The 18220-nt window shown below is 40.5% G+C and overlaps 2 protein-coding genes across 9 annotated transcripts; both read left to right on the top strand.

Annotated features, from left to right (window-relative positions):
- Window positions 1-316: 316 nt before the first annotated feature.
- LOC103716521 (ubiquitin-conjugating enzyme E2 7-like) lies at window positions 317-9902 on the top strand. Of its 8 annotated transcripts, none has more exons than XM_008804549.4 (6): window positions 386-564; window positions 693-795; window positions 1768-1865; window positions 1962-2062; window positions 3718-3795; window positions 9337-9781. In XM_008804549.4, exons 1-6 carry the CDS (start codon window positions 516-518, stop codon window positions 9412-9414), a joined length of 507 nt encoding a protein of 168 aa, XP_008802771.1. In that variant the 5' UTR covers window positions 386-515; the 3' UTR covers window positions 9415-9781. The 8 variants fall into 8 exon arrangements, with proteins under 8 accessions (XP_038980954.1, XP_038980959.1, XP_038980957.1 ...); XM_008804548.4 differs by lacking the exon at window positions 9337-9781 and adding an exon at window positions 8125-8319; XM_008804550.4 differs by lacking the exon at window positions 9337-9781 and adding an exon at window positions 7584-8095.
- Window positions 9903-13265: 3363 nt separating this feature from the next.
- On the top strand, window positions 13266-14544 carry LOC103716522 (CASP-like protein 4C1). The gene is made up of 3 exons (XM_008804554.3): window positions 13266-13753; window positions 13858-13993; window positions 14100-14544. Exons 1-3 carry the CDS (start codon window positions 13518-13520, stop codon window positions 14319-14321), a joined length of 594 nt encoding a protein of 197 aa, XP_008802776.1. The 5' UTR covers window positions 13266-13517; the 3' UTR covers window positions 14322-14544.
- Window positions 14545-18220: the final 3676 nt, after the last annotated feature.

Here is an 18220-nt window from a genome sequence, read left to right as displayed (position 1 = left end):
ACGGCGTCTCCCCCACCTTTCACTTATAACACTACTTCGAGGACACCGACGAGTTTCATGACTACGTGTCTTCAATTGATTCGCACGTCACGACAATCATCATTTTCGCCGGTTCCGTCCTGTGACGTTGCATGCCAGCTGCGAAGATATTTTTGTACAAGAATTGGGCCCCGTAGATGTGCTTGTCTGGTGCCGGAGATCACGATTGGATCGCCAACAACGGAATGTATAGTAAAAGAATTAAAAAGAATTCATAAGAATAATTAAATTTTTAATTTTATTTAAAATTCTCTTCTCTTTCTCCTCCGTGTTCGTCCCCCCATCATTCTTCCGCACTCGGGCCCTCGCCTATATATACCTACTCATGTCGGTCCTCCTTCTCTCCTTCCCCTCTTTCCTCTTTGGTTCTGAAGACTCCCCTCCACCATCCCCGCCGCCCACCCCGTCTTTTTCTCTCTTTCACGTCTCGCCCTTCTCCTTGGCTGAATCTCTATCTCTATCTGGTTGCCTCGTTGATGGCCGTGACGAGCCAAGCGAGCCTGCTCCTCGCGAAGCAGCTGAAAGGTGCGGATCTGATCGTTTCTGCATCGATTCTGATCGAGTCTAGGGATTTTCTTGTTTGTAGGAATCTTGGAAGGGATCGATGGGATGAAATTATTTTCTTTTTGTTGTTGTTGATGTTGATGGATCAGATCTTACCAAAAATCCCGTAGACGGATTCTCGGCCGGCCTGGTCGATGATAGCAATATTTTCGAGTGGAACGTGACGATCATCGGTCCCCCTGATACACTCTAGTGAGTAGTTGCCTCTCACCTCGCGTATTCACGGCTTTCTTCTCTTCTTTCTGTTGCTGTTCTCTCTTCTTTTTTGTTATTGTGAATTCTCTTGGGGGAAATGCGAACTTTTGTGTTGTTTTGGCTAGTTGATGGTTTGGACTGCTTGAAAATTGGAATTTTCTGTCAGGCCAGGGGTGGTTTGGGTTGTAAAGTTAGGGTCTTTATTTGATTTCATGGGTATTTGCATGCTCCGAGCATGGAAAGATTAGATCTTTGCTGATGAAACCTTTATTTGTTGATTTACTCTAATAAGATTTTGGTTCTTCAATATCAAAACCAATCTGTCAGAGAATTTTCTATGTCTGAGTTTTGCAGTGTGGTTGATAAATTTACATATATACCCATGATGTTTGAGAACGTGGCTCTTCATAGGAACCAATAGGAAAGCAAGATCTTTAAGGCTAACCCTAAGCTGATGAGTTTGGGCTTTTGATTATGCCGTAGGCTCTGAGTGGGAACTGTATGACCATCTGCTAAATTTTGTTTGATCGTTTGTAACTGCACAAAAATGCTTTGTTGACAATTGTTGCGGTTATCTTGATGGCAGCATTGGATAAGAAACGAATGGTCAAGTGGGATCATCATGCCTGCCTGCCTGTTGACAGAATAATGCCTGTGTATGTCTATGATAATGCTGTTATATGTTTGCACTGTGGCCAATGTATTGGAACTTGTAAATTTTCTGAGTTCAAAACTGTTGCAGGGGCTTCTGCTCATGCAGCTTATTTCCATGTTCTTTGATGACGATCTGTTAGTGAATGTAGGAATTGGGGAAAGAAATTTACTGTAGATGTAGGAGAGAATGTCAAACTGTTACATAGTGGATTAAATATCATCATTTTCAGTGCGTCAAAGTCATGAGTAGTTTTTAGATTTTTGTAAATTCCCTTTTTCTTTTTTTGTGGGGCTAATCCTTGTTCAATCTTGCAGCGATGGTGGCTATTTTAATGCAATTATGAGCTTTCCTGCCAACTATCCCAATAGCCCTCCAACAGTTAGATTTACATCAGAGATGTGGCATCCAAATGGTTAGTTTCTAAAGCATGTTTCCCTAAATCATATCTCATTTAGCTTACCATGTGAAACAATATATAAGAATGCCTTGTTTCTTATTGCAACTTCAGTTTATCCTGATGGACGTGTTTGCATATCAATTCTTCATCCACCTGGGGAAGACCCAAACGGATATGAGCTTGCAAGTGAGCGTTGGACACCGGTGCATACGGTATGACTTCACACGTTGTAATGCTGTATGCTCCTCCTCTTTATATCGATTTTTTCCTTTTCCATTTGGTTCTTATTAAGAATGAGGATGATGCAAATAGTATTTTATATTTGTGTTCATTTTTTATATTGAACAAATATCCAGTTTTACTGTCACATAAATTCTAAATGCTGCTAGTTATAGTTGATGTTGAAAATTTTATGTGGTCAAATAATCTTCCTTGTTTCTTCTTAAGAGCTTAACCAGAAATCTACTTACTGTTGTTCTTACAATTTGGAATGGATGGGTAGCTCAAAGTCCTTCGTTTCCACCTAATATTTTTGTTATCTTGGATGCTAGCTTGTAATTATATTCCTAATGCTTATATTATTTATCTGTATTCTTTTATCTAAACAGATTAGGGGCCATTTATGGCCATTATTCTCACACGATCTGGTCATTTTCAATCTCAAAATATTTGGAACTATAATGTAAGTTGAATTTAGAGATATAAGTATCACTTCACAAGGATCAGTAATTTCATCTATACTACCTTTACAAACATTTTCTCTTTATTTGATACAGCAATGAAGGATTATGTTGTAACATTCATCTTTTGGATAATAAGGTGTCTATTTAATGGATGATGGGTCAAACCTCTTTTCTGGTCATTTTAAACACCTTCTGTAATTTGTTTTTTGGAGTTTTTATATCATCTAGCATACATTTTGCCATAGGAATCTCATAGATTGTTAACTAGCAGAAGAAACTTGAGGCTTGTTCAAACTTATGAAGGTAACCCAAAGTGATTTTTCAAATGTTGAAACAATGAAAAATATTGAAGAATTATGGCATATTAAATAAACTTATTTTAAGGCTCCATCACATTTTTTTTTAAAACTCAAAGTTTTCTTATATAAGGAACAAGGTTCTTTAAATTCTTGATTTCATTTCTAGTAGTTGTCTTAATTTATATAAGCACATTTTAACATACACAAGTCGATCAATTTGTGTTGATCAATGATAAGTTATATGTGGTTGTTGGTTAATGTTATGCAAATTGGCTGGTGTTAATGCTTCTATTTTATAATTGTAATTTTCTTTTATGTATTTGACCTGATTTGAGCCACAAATAACTATATATATCAATAAAGTAATTCTTGAACCCAATTCAACTTGACCTGGAGGGAAGTTGATTCATCTTGGATTTATGTTATTCAAATATGGATTAGGCTTGGATTGTGCTGAAAGGACATCCAACTTGACCTGCTTGCAGCACTAATTAAGTCACAGAGGCATTGAACTTCCTTGGAGAAAGTTTTGTGTGACGGACCATGACTTTAGTAGTTTTTAGGAAAATAATCCTATGATAAAATAAGTTGAGGAGTTATTTTTGATGTTTGGGTTCAGTATTCTCTGCAGGATTGCCAGCTTCATTTTCTTCATTTTACTTATTATGGTTTGCCTATACTGCTTCGTTGACTTTAAGGGATTTACATTCTGCTATATTCGCATATGTATTTTGGATTTACATTGTGGAATATTTGCATAACTATTTATGATTGTAATCATCTGAAGGTGTAAATTCTTCATTTGTATTCGAAGTTTTCTTTATATATTTTTTTAGTTGGAGCATGTTACTTCCATCATAATTGTGGGATACATGAAATATACAGGTTGAGAGCATTGTACTGAGTATCATCTCCATGCTTTCTAGTCCTAATGATGAATCTCCTGCTAATGTTGAAGCTGCTGTAAGTGAAAAATTTGTCATTTTTTTAAGACACTGTTTGTTTCACTTTATTGATCATCATGCATTTATCCATCTACGGAAACCGATCTGTGGGTTGCAAGCCAATGACAACTGCAAGAAGCAGTTGTCATAGAAAATTGTTGTATTAAGTTATATTGAATTTTTTTATCTTTTATGTATATTCTAAATTTTGTGATCCATTTAGATCTCATCTATTTACATATGGTGTCTAATATGTTGTATAGTTTGTCTTCTTGGATATACTCTGAAGTTGCTTTAATAAGAAAATTTGAACAAATATCATTGTAACATGTGAAATAACAATAACATCGATTGGTTTACTTATTCATATGAAATCGTCCAACATATTTTATCATTTGAATTGGAATTATGAATATACTAGCTAATTAAATATGAAGATCCAAAAGCCAAAAGTCTAGTGCATAAAAATTTGTCACTAAATATTATTCTTAAGTGTGGACATTTGTAGAAATTTGTGACTTGAAGTTCTTAACCATGGACGGAGAAGCAACACTCTGTATTTATAAGTTGCATCTCTGTTTATGTCAGTGGCAATGGAATTGCAGAAGTTGTGTGAACCATTTTTTTTTAGATCTGACTACATTGGTCTTGCCTAAGCTTGACCAATGGTCAATAATTCATTCACACATCGATTATCAATGACGATGGTTTTATTCTTGGAGGTTTGTTTGTCCTGAAATGTGAAGACGTTGACTAATAACTCCCTCGTCTTGTGGTTTTGTTCTAATGTTGCAAGGAAGTTGGCACCAAAACTCAGCAGTTTGGTTGTAATTCAAGATGACAATGCATATAGGACTGTTATTTTCCTTCGTTTCTCCCCCTCTATATTTGGTTGTTTGGCTACATGTCTGAAGACTGAAATGTATACGTTGGTCATTTGCTTGGTGCTGCTGCTATTCTAGATTGGTGTTAGGGAGAAGAGGGGAGGGTGTGCTCGGGTTGTCCTTCTACTACTGTGCGTCATGATGCTTATGATACTACGAATCACTATTTAGATAATAATACATGAAGGTTGGTGATGCATCGTGGTAAGGACCTAATGTAAAAACTGCGGAATGCATGTGTATTAGAGCCGATGATTTAAATACCATCAGTTAGGTATGGTATCAGCGTGCTGTACTACTTCGACAAAAAAGGGTACTGGTATGGGTGTGAGCCACTCTCTTAACTGGTCCATACCGATTGTGTACTGTTAGTACCAACCATACTGATTGTTTTTCATTATTGTTGATACTGAATGCGTTGGTTTATCCCAAATGTACTAGTACTGTATTGTTTTGGGAAAAAAAATATTAAAGAGCTCGGTACCAGCATCCAACCTCTTGATTAGAGCACGTGTTATGTGATAAAATGTACAGGAAAAGGGAACGAACATAAATTTGGACCAGGAGGTAAGAAAAACATATGATGTTGATGCATCAGAGCAAGCTTTATAAGGAGGGCAAAATTTATCAGCATTTCCATGCATGTAGAAGCATGTGATATTTGGTTGTTTGTGTGCAATTTCATGTTCGAGTACTCACATGAGATGAGTCCAGTAAGTTAATATCTTGCAGATACATTCTTAGTAAAATTTTTATACTGAAAGCGCCATTATTGTTTCATGGAAAGTTCACTCAAATAAATATTCTGAGAGTATGTTAGTATGGATTTTTAAAAATGTGTACAAAGCTCTTTGTTCACCTCTCCCATACTTTCTCTAATCTGTTTCTTTCCGAACTCTATAGATCGGTTTCACCCAGATGGTCAACAAATCTCAAAATTTTGTTTCTAAATGTGTATTTGCACTTTCCCATATACTAGTGATCTATGATAAAAGGAGTATTAGTTTGAATTTCAAATCAACCATAAAGGATAAAAAATAATACATTTTAAAGGCTGAAAAACAGAAACCTTATTGACAAGTGACCCTTAATCATTGGGTTGCACATTCATTAGAAATTCTGGAAATTATAAAGTGAGTTCTTTGTGCTGGTTAATGGAACTACTAAGACTACTCTTGGGGGAAGCTTTTTTCTCTCTCTTTTTTTGTGCAGGGTTTTGTTGGGGGGGGGGGGGGTGGTCAGTTGGACACAAAGATCGCCTTTGGTAACGGAATTGCAGTTATAACAAAACTAGAAATTAACTATTAAAGTATGCTGAAAATCAAACTTGTGATAAAAATAAAATAATGGATTTGCTCCTAATAAGGAAGATCAAAAGTTTAATGCTATATACAAATCGATCTTGACCAAATTTTGACTGAACAATACATTTTACTTAGGGATGGAAGTGGGCATCAGCCAAGAAGCTGATTGAATTTGGTTTTGGGTCAGATTTGTATCTGTTTGGTTGGGCATAAAATCTAAAGACCTTAACGGGATAGGGTTTGGGCAGCCTTTAGCTTGGCTTGAAGCTTGAATAAATTAAATAATATTGTATTATTATTATATGTTAGTCAGTTTTCAATTTTTGATTCATCACTAGGATTAGTTTGTCATTGCTAGAAGCAAAACTCTAGAACTATCTATTCCTTTTCCTACTTTCTTGGTCATTCTCCATTCAATTGCTCCTCCTTTCTTCTTTACTTTGGCATGGTGGTGTGAGGCCTTTGGTTCCTCTTTAAGTTTCAAAGTTGGCGCAGCGACTTCATCCCTTTTAATCTCCCCTTCATGGCTGCCAGTCTTCTCCTCTTACGTCCAATGCAGCATTGAGGCTTCCATTCCTCTCCTCGAGTCTCAAAGTTGGTGCTAGTGAGCTCCTACCTTGTGATAACCCTGCAATGGTGGCTGCTGCTCCATTTGTCTCACTTTTGACTTTCGTTGCCTGAGGCTTTCCCTCTTCCTATTTCTTATTGTTGTCCTCATTCTTCCATCCAAAGTGTTTAAACCTTTCTCCAACTAGAAGTAAAAAAGTATGGAGGACAATTTAGCCTCCCAATTCTAACATCGGGTGATAGGAAGAGATGGCACCCTTCACCCTTTATTTTTCTTACTCTAGGGCTTGCAGTATTTCTTATTTTGCTCATAGAATAAACTTAGGTGAAGACTGATAGTTTAACACTGCTTGGTAACTGGTGAGACATAGGAGGGTGGATCCTGTGACATTATTTCTACCCAGAGCCCGAGGGAAAGCGGCCATCAGGCTTTGTGAAGGGTGGACCAGATATATGCATATTCTTGTTAGATGCAAATATTCATACAGATTCATATGTATCTTGAAATTCTTGTTCATACTTGGTGTTTGCGAATTCGATCAATAACCACAACCAGTAGCTGCTTGGTTCTTAGAATTGTAAAAGTATAACCATATACATATATGACTCTGGTATATATTCAGTTGAAATATAATACAAGCATCGTACCTGTTCAAATAAACCCTATCTGAATCATTTGTCATTGAGATCCTCTTATGGACTTGCCTTTGTTCTCCAACTGGATTACAACTAGTTCCTGTGACAATGGACCCGAGTCCTAACTGGTTGTGATTAAAAGTGATTTGAGATGTCTAGAAGATTTTTGAGCCACAAACTTGACCACTTCAAATACAAAATTGGAATTATTCTATGCTCTAATTTAAATGTGTAACCATTTCAGGATTAGGTGGGGTTCTCCACTTTATGCAAGTTGGGTTTAGTCTTTTCCCAGGTCCAATTGTAGATTCTATGCAAATTGAGATCAGACTTGTCCAAATTGTACCTCAATAGTCCTTTCTCTTGATTTTTCTCTTCTTGCTAACCAAAGTTTGCTTTTTGTAACATGTGTTCAGCAAACACTAAAGCCGTGCCCTTCTCCCCCCCAATGGAAGTGCTAACACAGTCCAAGAGAGACTATTGATTGCCTATGTTGCTTGAAAGTTGATTCTGAGTTGGTCGGATGTGTTATCTTAGGTATCTGGTGGATCCTGGGTTGCGAGCTGCACAAACTATGCTCTGTGGTCAAGGAATTTGGTTCATGAGAGGGGATCTAATTGTGAATTCTATTTATTTCATATTGCTGCAGCAGTTATGATGCCAGTAAGACATGATATTTGAATTGTTTGACCACTGCTGGCATTCGCTGCTGCTACCAAAGACTGGGTTGTAAAAGTGACCCCAGCCAGCTGATGTCCAAAATGCTCTATACACACTTTGCAGTCCATGAAGCCCATGGACATTTTCAGAATTTTTGAAGCTTTGAGATAATGTCTTAGCTAAGAAGTAACTGAATTAAACTATTCTAGTTTATGTGCAAGGTGTTGCTTGTTCTGCAAAAGTTTTAATTAGTCAATAGTTCAAGTAATATCCAGATTTTTATTTGCTTATATGCAGTTTTGCCTAATACATGGTCCACTTATCTGGCGGAAGGACATGAGCACGCGGGCCCATGAGCTTTTACCTAACTGGTTCCTCTCTTATTGCCCAAGCAACATGTACAGGGCTGACAGGCCCTGGAACCTGACTCTAGTCCATTTGCCCATAAACTGATTTCAAATTATATATAAAATTGATCCACTTTTGGGGGAATATGAGTCAAAGAAATAACAAGAATATTTCTAGTAGAACATCTTTCACAATTCTTGGAGTGATGATGGTTCTCCAATAGACTGAGGGATAAGTAATTCGACTCATTATGTGCCACCAAATTATAATTGCTAGGTTTTCTTAGTTTCTGTTTACATGGAAAAGAATATTAATTATTAAACTGTTCTCTTTGTTTTTTAATGAAGTTTTTAGTTAAATTTTATTGATTGTTGGTGAGAATATGATGCTCCATGATCTATTAATACTGGCAACAAAAAAAAAAGGCCAAATTACTTGTTATTTTATAACTTAAATGCTAAATGATACTCTTGGATTTTTCGTCATATTGTGGTGTAGGACACTATATTACCTTCCTCCTAAAATTAATTCTAGAATGATGCTGCTGTGTTGCCCTACTAAAATTTTGGTCGGTGTTTCCCATTACTCAAATATCCGTTTCTGTACAAGTGAACTACATAGAGTACGTAGAATATCTAGCCTGCAGATTTTCTTGTTCTGCATGCACAATATAGCATTGATCTATGACAGGTATGCTTATAAACATGATGAGGTTGAAGTGGAATGACTAAATCATAGGTGAACTGATTGTGAAATTTTAACACCTTTGGGTTTTGCATATACGCTTTGAGCAAAGTGTGTAAAAATATTGTTCTGTATGCCAGGGGTTTTTCCTTCTGAAAATCTGGCAACAGTTAAGAGTATGGATATTCCCCCACCACTACAGCATTGATTAAATTTAAGTTACATGTTAACTTCAAGTTTCGTAGTCAGGTAGGTCTTAGCATATGGTTTTAGTATTGGAATTTGATTTGTTGATGCTTGTTTGGAGGGCTGTCGTTAAGATGCCATGCTCCAGTATTTTTTGAGCTCTCGATTTGCTTGTCTTCCTTTCTTATATCAGTGTCATATTTTTCATTAAGACTGGTCCAATCTGGGGTAGCCTCTGAATTTTGTCAGAGAAACTTGATCTGATGCAAATTTACTTAAATTGCAATGCAGAAGGAATGGAGGGAGATGAGGGATGCATTTAAGAAGAAAGTCAGCCGCATTGTCAGAAGATCCCAAGAAATGTTGTAAGAGCTCGAAAGAGTGGCACCTTGTAGGAGATAAAAAGTGACTGCCTAGATTCATACCTGTCTTGGTGCAACTCTTATGGTATGGAAGAGATCAAGGGTCTGCTGCATATCCAGTTGTAGTCTCTTACAGCCCTTTTAGATTTTTTCCATCTTCTTCCACTGGTGGTCTCGTTTTTGTCCAGCAAGAAACTGGGATTGAACGTTACATGGATGTTTGCGTATTTATCGTGGGTTTGGTGAGTTTCGAGTATCTTGGACTGTTTTCATTATTCTACGGGACACATCTCACTAGTCTAACCCTTTTCTTTCTGTAAATTACGAACCTTGCAGTTTAGCGAAGTTGAGCCGCGTTTATGTTTTATTAGTTTCTCCGTGGCATTTGACTGCATATACCGATTGCAATTCTTTCTCTAAACATGTCTTCATGTGTCGTTGTGTAGGGGTTTGAACTGTTTAACTTCTATATTTATAACATAGAAGATGCTTTCACGTATTGTGGTTATGGTTAATTGTTTGCTGCAATACCATGCTTGTGATATAAAAAGCATTCGGATTATTTAGCATCATCTTGCTCTTTTAAGGGTTGTCAGGTTATCCAGTTTTACTTAAAGGTGTTCTCATTAAGTTTCAAAACGAGTGAGTTTTACGAAACTATCTGTCGGCTTTTCATAAAATCTGTTCTCGAAATTCTGACATCATAAAATCTGAATATAGAGTTCTAGGATAAACAAACGAATGATTTCTCGTGGCCTCTAAAGACTCTCCCATCCGCCTCTGAGCTCCGCCGTGGGGACACATCGGTGAATGAGAAAACCAGCTCCCGCTGGTTTATCGTTGCACCCACGTTCAATACCATGAGATGCTACGGGGGAAAAGCTTCATTGCACTTTTCGCTACAAGGAGCACCTCCTGTATGGTAATCGGTGGTTGGTTGTACAGTCTACGGGGTTTTCACCCACCCACAATTAGGGGTGGCAATCGGGTCGGGTCAGGCATAAACAGGTCGGGTCAAATACAGGTCGGATCAGAAAACTATAAATCTGAACCCGACCTGTTTATTAAACGGGTCAGGAATTACAAACCTGAACCTGACCTGTTTATTAAACAGGTAACCCGACCCGACCCGTTTAACCTGTTTAATAAACAGGTAACCTGTTTACCCAACCCGACCCGATCTGTTTAACCTGTTTGCCCAACCTGACCCGTTTAACCTGTTTAGACCTGTTTAATCTGTCCAACCCAACCTGTTTAACCTGCCCAACCCGACCTGTTTAGACCTGTTTAGACCCGTTTAACCTGTTTAGACCCGTTTAACCTGTTTAACCCGTTTAACCCGTTTAACCTGTTTAGACCTGTTTAACCTGCCCAACAGTTAAACGGGTTAAACGGTTTAAACGGGTCAGACATCTAAAACCCGTATCCGACCCAATTAATAAACAGGTTAAACGGGTCGACCTGTTTACGACCCGAACCTGTTTAGGCCAAACCCAAACCTGTTTATGGCAGGTCGAACACGGGTCGGGTTGGCGGGTCGGGTCATATTTTGCCACCCCTACCCACAATTGATGTGTTATCTTTCAATAGCTTTTTTTTTTTTTTTTGGTGGTTATATCTGGCGTAGGAGACACCCTCTCAGGCTGCTCTGACCTGAGCGCTTGTGACAGACTGATTGAAGATACACCGACCCTTAGCAGGCACTAGTCCAGCCTGCTGATTCCTGATGACGAAATCAATGCCCGCATCGTCCATCCTCTTTGACACTATCGTCGAAGTGCACCTTGAGAAAACTAGAGGATGGGGGCTCGCAGGATGTGAGCAAAAGCCTAGACGCTATCAGAGCGTAGCGAGAGCTCCAGATTTTTCTAGCCAACTCAAGAGACGACGACGCAGTAGTATCAAGAATCTTCGCTGCATGAAGTAGAGCCTTATCTGCCACCACTCTCGGAAGAGCACCTCTGTCCTCAAATATGTTAGCAATCCTATCTAGCCAACAATGATAGGCTAAATAGGTTGCCTGAATCCTCTGCTCCATGAGTCCAGGTCTTTGAGAGAACTCTGCCAAGAAGACCAAGAAATCCTCCGTCGATGACCATCCTCGATGCAGGCCAATGAAAGCCGACATGCACTCCTAGATCCGAATAGTCTTCTGGTAGCCGAACAAAGTATGGTAGATAGACTCCTCCGCTACCTGATAGGCTCAGCATCCCATAGGGATGTTCACCCCCCACCGGGCTAACACTCTCCTGGTGGGCAGACACCCCCGGGCAAGCTTCCAGACGAATAGAGCCACTCGAGGGTGGATGTGTAGCCTCCAAATTCATCTCCCCTCAATCTGTCGTGCTGCAGTCCTTTTGACCAGCCCGAGAAGATCCTGAGTCCGCACCTCTGAACTTCCAGTACCGCCACTACTAACATTGTGAGGTTAAGCAGCCACAGGAGTCTCATAAGTTTGATTATATGCAGCAATTTAGTACTTTACTCAAAAAGGCTAGCCGAAAGATATTGTTGGATTTTTCAGCTCTATCTAATGTATAGAACGTCAAACTAAACACGTGTTGGTACAGGTTTTCTCATACTTCCTCTCATTTAAGCAATGACATCCTCATCGAATTAAACGTCTAGATCCATTCAAATCCAATGGCATCCTTGTCGGATTAAAGATTTAAATCCATTCAGATCCAATTACAAGTACGACAAATCCAATCATAAATACCATGATCAGTTCGTAGTTAACTAAATGGGCCTGCACCGTATTATCTCCTAGTTTATACGGGCTACGAGCCAAGTTTGTTTTGATACTATTTGTCAAAATTAGCCGGAAGATGTTATTGGATTTCTTGACTTTGTATGAGTATCCAAGATATGCTTAGTTCTTAGTGTGGGTTCTTGCACCATGGATCCAGAGTTTAGATAAATCAAGACTTCTACGCTCATACAAAGTAATTCGAGGCTCTTGACTGGTTATCATACCGAATTTGTTTCTAACGGAAGGACCCTATTCAGTATTTCCTCCCACGTCTTCTGCAGATAGAAACCTACCTTAAGGGTAATAAGAGCATCAATTTGTCCCAGATGTCCTCAGTATGGCCTCCAGTCCCACTGGGCACACTTGAAACTTCAGACTAGCGGCAGCTCCTTCAACCTCATAGACAAACTCTGGTTACCGATGCCAATCCTCATTCTGGGCCCCTGACCTGAAAGGAGTGCCAAAGAATGGTCCTCGTAGAATTACTCTCAACTGTTATGAGTAGATCTACCTACATGGAAAGTGAGACAGGAGTGTACCCCAAACCTCACTCACGGAGTTCCTGTCCTGGCCTCTACTTGAATCCAAGAACCAAGGAATACCAAAAGGAAAGCAAAAGACAGCGCAAGACCAAACCAGACCGGCTGCTGAACCCAGAAAGGGAGAGGTTGCAACTTGCAACTAATCACCGGTTATCTTTTCACCTGGTCAGCAGATAAATTTCCAATCTTTCATTCGACATCTAATCAACAATTCTGTATCGAAGACTCCATCGGACTCAATTGACTCATAAAAAGTTACCTTAAATGTCCTTTCAGAGTTATTGGTATATTAACTAATGAATAGAAAAATTATAATCCAATTTCCTAATGCATAGATATTTTTCTTTTTTATTTTTTTCCCTGCAAATAAACTCAGATCCATAGTTCTAATCCAATTTGATGTGATGTGATATAATCTAAATCAAAGCGTCAACCTTCTAGCCAGAGTTTTGAATCAAAAATTTCGGCTAAACTCTGACCTGTTTAACGTCCAGCGAGAAGATTTGCTTCTCACTGCTAAATTTCTGCGTCGGCTCCGTTTTCACCACCCCTTGCAGAAGAAAAGTAGGCAAGTGGGTCCGACGCTCGCCTCCTGGTTTTCTTTGTCTCCTTCCGCTGCGTTTTTACCCGCCTAAGTTGCCACCTCCATTTCTTGCTCTCCCTTCCCGCTAACGCAGAAAGAAAAAGGAGCCGTTCCTCTTGCCATCTGTCATCTCGTGATTCCGAGGATGATAAAAAAGAAGCCTCGCTTTGTGTCGCCTCGCCTTTCCCCTCTCGCCGTCTCCTTTTCTCTCTCATGACACTTCTGCTCCCGCGATGTCATCCCCTCTCCGCAACGGCGACACCCCCCCTCCCCGCCTCCCCTCTCCCGCCGTCGGCCGCCACCACTTCCACTCCACCGTCTCGGAGAAGAAGATCCGCCGCCTCAACGCCCTCATCCTCCTCCTCCGCCTCGCTGCCTTCTGCTTCTCCCTCGCCGCCGCCATCTTCATGGCCACCAACTCCTCCCGCTCCCCCGGCTCCCACTCCTGGCTCCACTTTCACCCCTTCAGGTGATAACATATCTCGCCTCCGCCCTTTCCCTTCCTCCATATCTACCGTCTCTACCAGCGCTGAGCTCCCGGCCTCCGAGGGGGTCCAATCTGGAATTTTGCAGGCTTGTGCTCGCGTCGAACGCCATCGTGGCGGTCTATTCCTTCTTCGAAATGGTGTCTTCCATCTGGGAGATTCTGAAGGGTGTCACCCTCTTCCCCGAGCCCCTCCAGCTCTGGTTCGACTTCTCCCACGACCAGGTCGATCCCTATCTTCCGGAGACACTCTGGTTGTTTTCTAATCATTCTTTTCGATCGATTAAGCCCTCATTCCTCTTAAAGATTGGATTTTTATTTGGTTAATTAGGTGTTCGCGTACTTGCTGCTGGCAGCGGAGGCGGCGGCGACGGTGGAGGCCCAGGGACTGAAGGGGGCCCACACGTGCTCGCCGGAGAGCGCGTTCTGCGTGCAGGCATACATCTCCGTGGCTCTCGGCTTCGCCGGATTTGCGTTTCTCGCTCTCGCCGCGCTCGGATCAGGCTTCCGCGTAGCCTGCTACGTAATCACCGGCTCTCGCTTCCACCTCTAGACCGAATAGGCCGAGAGAAGTTTCCCTGTTGCTTTTGTTTTTCTACTTTAATAAATAATAATTTTTGTAGAGTTTTTGTCCGAGTCCTTCCCGTCCATCGTGCGGTTTGTGATCGATCCTTCGTCTGAAAGATCAAGCGTCCGCGAATCATGGATGCGTTTTCTAAAGTCATTCGTCGTCATCATTCTGATTCCTTTTAAAAAGAATTACGGTTTCGCTTCCGCAAGTTTTAGCGATTCCCACGGATTCCTCATGTTTAAAAGTTTTCAAAATGGTCCTTCAAAATTTCTAAAATGGCCCTCCGGTGATGAAGGCTGCAATTGAGCAGCCCAGAGAAGGTAGGAAAAGTGAGCTCTCGGGACTAGGACTCAAAGAAAAACGGAGAAATCTATTGAATTTATTAGGAATCCATTAAGAAAAATATAAGGATGGAAGCAATGTAGGTAAGAAGAAGAAAACAGAGCATGTGGACTTTGGGGCGCCATAACTATCATGGTAGCCCGAGAGGATAAGAAAACAAAGCTTGGAGAAGTTATTACGCAGAGAACAAAGCTAGTTGGGCGGCAGATTAGGTATCCTTTGTAGCTAACCATTTTGGGACCATTTATGGGTAGATAAGGCGAAGTTGTCTGGTGCTTTTCGAAATATATTATTTTTGATATTTTTGATTGTATCCATGCACACGTTTGATATGATACTTTCGTTCTAGCGCGCACCAAAAAAAAAAAAAAAAAAAAAAAACAGAGCTAGTTTTAATATATTGATATGAGAGAGATTGAGGAGATGAGAGGAGGAATAATTAACCGACCTCTTCCTTCTCCTCCGCACCACCATCCTTCTTCTCCCCCTCCCCTCCTCCTCAGGCGTCACGATCCTTCTTCACTTCCTTCACCCTGACCACCTCCTTCTTCTCCTCCCCACCACCCTCTTCAGTTCCTCTTCCTTCTCCGCCGCCGCCTTCTTCACTTCCTCCGCCTTCGCCTTGTCCTTCTCCTCCTCCCCACCACCTTCCTTCTCCCTTCGCATCCTCCTGCTCAACTACCACCGTCCTTCTGCACTTCCTTCGCTTCGTCTCCTCCTGACCATTCTCTTTCTTCTCCCCTTCCATCCTCCTCCACCGCCATCGTCCTTCACTTCCTTTATCTTCACCTCCTCCTACCACCCACCTCCCTCTCCCATCTTCTCCTCCTCGTTTGTATCCTCCTCCTCCTCCCTCACACCACTCTCCTTCTCCCCCGCTTCCAACGGCATTTTCATTCTACCACTTCATTAAGGGAGATTAACGTGAAGACCATTTGGAACATTTTGGAAACTCAGAGGGCCATTGTGAAAATTTTTAATGATGACATATATCGCATATGCACGGAATCGTCCAGGGGTTGAAATGCAAATTTCTTTTTTTTTTATTGCTGTAACAAGTAGCCTTAGAGTAAATATCACCTTTCGCATCACTCAGGATAATATCCCAGAAACACCCAGATAAAGTCGAAAAAACTTTTTACAGTACTGTACCACTATGGTCAGCCATACAAGCAACAAACTAGTCAACAGTATTATTAGCCTTCCCATAGCTATAGATGAAGTGAGCCTCCAATTATCCACCAATGAGCAGTGACTTACTCCTCGGTATTCTCTTCCTTTACTAGCCCACAAGATGACCATTCTGGAGACTGGAGGTCCCTTCCAAAATTATATTGTTAGCCCTTAAGACAGATATACCTTAAACCGGTTCGTCCCAAGCAGTTGTCAATTTGGCCAATGAAATTATTGTATCCTATTTTGTCCTACCTACAGCCATCAAGGACGGCCTGAAATCGTGAATAATAAATCATGTTTTCCCAATCTATCTACTACCATTCCGAAGTTGGTTTTGAGGAAGCTAGGGAGTCGATGCTTCCAGGGGGAAAAAAAAAAAAAGAACCATGTAGGGCTAGGGCTGCAAATAAGGGAGGTCGGGTTGGCCATGCTTGATCCTGATCCTGATCCATTTTGGTTTGATATACATGTCTTGGCATTGGACCTGGACTGAATACCATAGATGATAGGGTCGGGTCAAGCCAATGAGAAATATTTTAGACTCGTGGACCGGTTTCATATACGATCCTAACAAAATTTCATGGAAATTTTTTTTGCTCTTACTTTTGATATAATTAAATTTTGACTGCCACAAAATTTTTCGCTAACATGGTTAGTACTTTAAGAATTAATATTTATCTGGAACTGCGATCTGGTTTAAGAGATTAATAACCTCGGTTTCTAGCTTTTCTTTATCCAGTCAGATTAATTTGAGTGCTTTTATCTTAATAAAAGAAAGAAAAAAAAAGATTTGGAATACTTTATTTGGCTCAACTCTAACCAAATCGAGCCGAGTAGCAAAAAGGAATATCCAAAATAGATTCACAAAGCGTACTAATCGATTCAGATTGGTACTATATGAAATCGGGATATATTTGAGATGTGGAACGTGTCTATTGTTTTAAACCTGACTCGACCCTGAGTCTTCAAGAATATATTAGATTGGGTCTATCCAACGTATTTGCTATCTTATACGGGTGGTACAATATAGGATCCCAAGCTCACCCCTCCGTAATACTTATCCCAATTTTGAAATGTTTTGAGTGGTATGTGGTGCAAAATCTTTGTTCCTCGAAACCAGCATAACTCAACATTGTGGCGCGATGACATTCTCTGCCATGTTCTTTGTCTTATTGGTTGGATTAGATCCACCAGCTCAGCGGCGGACAAGTCCAACCACAAACCAACAAATAAAAAAAAAACTCAGCAATACACCTGTGCTTGGACTGGTCCACCGCTGAGCTGGTGGAACCGTGAACCGGTCCAACCAATATTTTCCCCAAATCCAGCGTGCCTTACAGTGACGTCATTGACACGTCAGATTAGATTATTGCGGGTGATACAGGGGTGCAGCATAGATTAGTTCATTTCGATGATTGGAAGTATATGTGTTGCGTGGGAGTTACGGCTTGCAGATGGACCCGTTTCCCGTGCTCTGTTTCGGTGGCCCAGGGGAAACAGCCGTAACCAGTCATGTACCTCGCGAATTGGAGCCCGGTGCTTTGCTGCCGCCGCGCGTACGGAAACTCTGGTGGGCCCCGGCGAATCCATCAATCCTTGCCATTGTTTTGACGGTGATGCCGTCGTCTTAATTGGAGCAGAGACATTTCGTAACTTCCAGCATAAACTGATATGCCATTCGGTGCCGCTCCTTCCACTCCAATCAACTTCCATCAGCGCTGGCGTTTCTTTTTTTTTAAATTTTTTTTATTATTATTATTAGTATGTACATCGACGCCCAAAAAGTCAGAACCAGACAAAGATCTGGTCAAAAGCCAGCACGAGCACGCGGCATCCAAATTCCAGCTTCACAGTAACTAGTTAAAGAACACTATGTAGGGAATTATAAAGTAGCAATTAGATTGTGGAATTTTTTATTCTGGTCAAAATGGGAGATTATATGACAATAACTACCTCTAGTAAACACATTACTCAAACCATTAGATCCTACTAGAAAAAAAAACCTATTAGATCTTTGGAAAAGTCAAAAGCTATGATAAATAAAGATACATTCCAATCAAAGCTGCATGACTAGCAAGGTGAACGAAGATGAATACATTATCCAAGCCCATGTGTCAAGTAAAAGGGGATGAAAATTAGAGGCCTCCTCATGTCGGTTTATCTAGTTAACAACTTTAAGAAGAGTCCTTCAAGACAAATAATGGTGTGCTAAGAATTCCTCGAACCATAAACATCTCCCTCTAGAATGCCTGCATTTCGAATTTGGAGCTGGTTAACTAAATATCAAAATTTTATGAAAAGTGATTGTAGCTCTAATGATCATGAATAACAAATTAGCACCTTCTTTCGTTGTTCAGTTATAG

This window comes from Phoenix dactylifera, chromosome 3 (assembly GCF_009389715.1).
Source record: "Phoenix dactylifera cultivar Barhee BC4 chromosome 3, palm_55x_up_171113_PBpolish2nd_filt_p, whole genome shotgun sequence".
NCBI classification, from domain to species: Eukaryota; Viridiplantae; Streptophyta; class Magnoliopsida; order Arecales; family Arecaceae; genus Phoenix; species Phoenix dactylifera.
This window is presented reverse-complemented; position numbering and strand designations above follow the sequence as displayed.

Excerpts from the sequence above, each read along its gene's own strand:
- LOC103716521 (XM_039125026.1), top strand. The coding sequence starts at position 365 with ATGTCGGTCCTCCTTCTCTCCTTCCCCTCTTTCCTCTTTGGTTCTGAA. Across the intron at positions 565-1,767 it reads CCTCGCGAAGCAGCTGAAAG|CGATGGTGGCTATTTTAATG; the intron begins GTGCGGATCTGA and ends TCAATCTTGCAG. Across the intron at positions 1,866-1,961 it reads AGAGATGTGGCATCCAAATG|TTTATCCTGATGGACGTGTT; the intron begins GTTAGTTTCTAA and ends TTGCAACTTCAG.
- LOC103716522 (XM_008804554.3), top strand. The coding sequence starts at position 13,518 with ATGTCATCCCCTCTCCGCAACGGCGACACCCCCCCTCCCCGCCTCCCC. Across the intron at positions 13,754-13,857 it reads CTCCACTTTCACCCCTTCAG|GCTTGTGCTCGCGTCGAACG; the intron begins GTGATAACATAT and ends GGAATTTTGCAG. Across the intron at positions 13,994-14,099 it reads TCGACTTCTCCCACGACCAG|GTGTTCGCGTACTTGCTGCT; the intron begins GTCGATCCCTAT and ends TTGGTTAATTAG.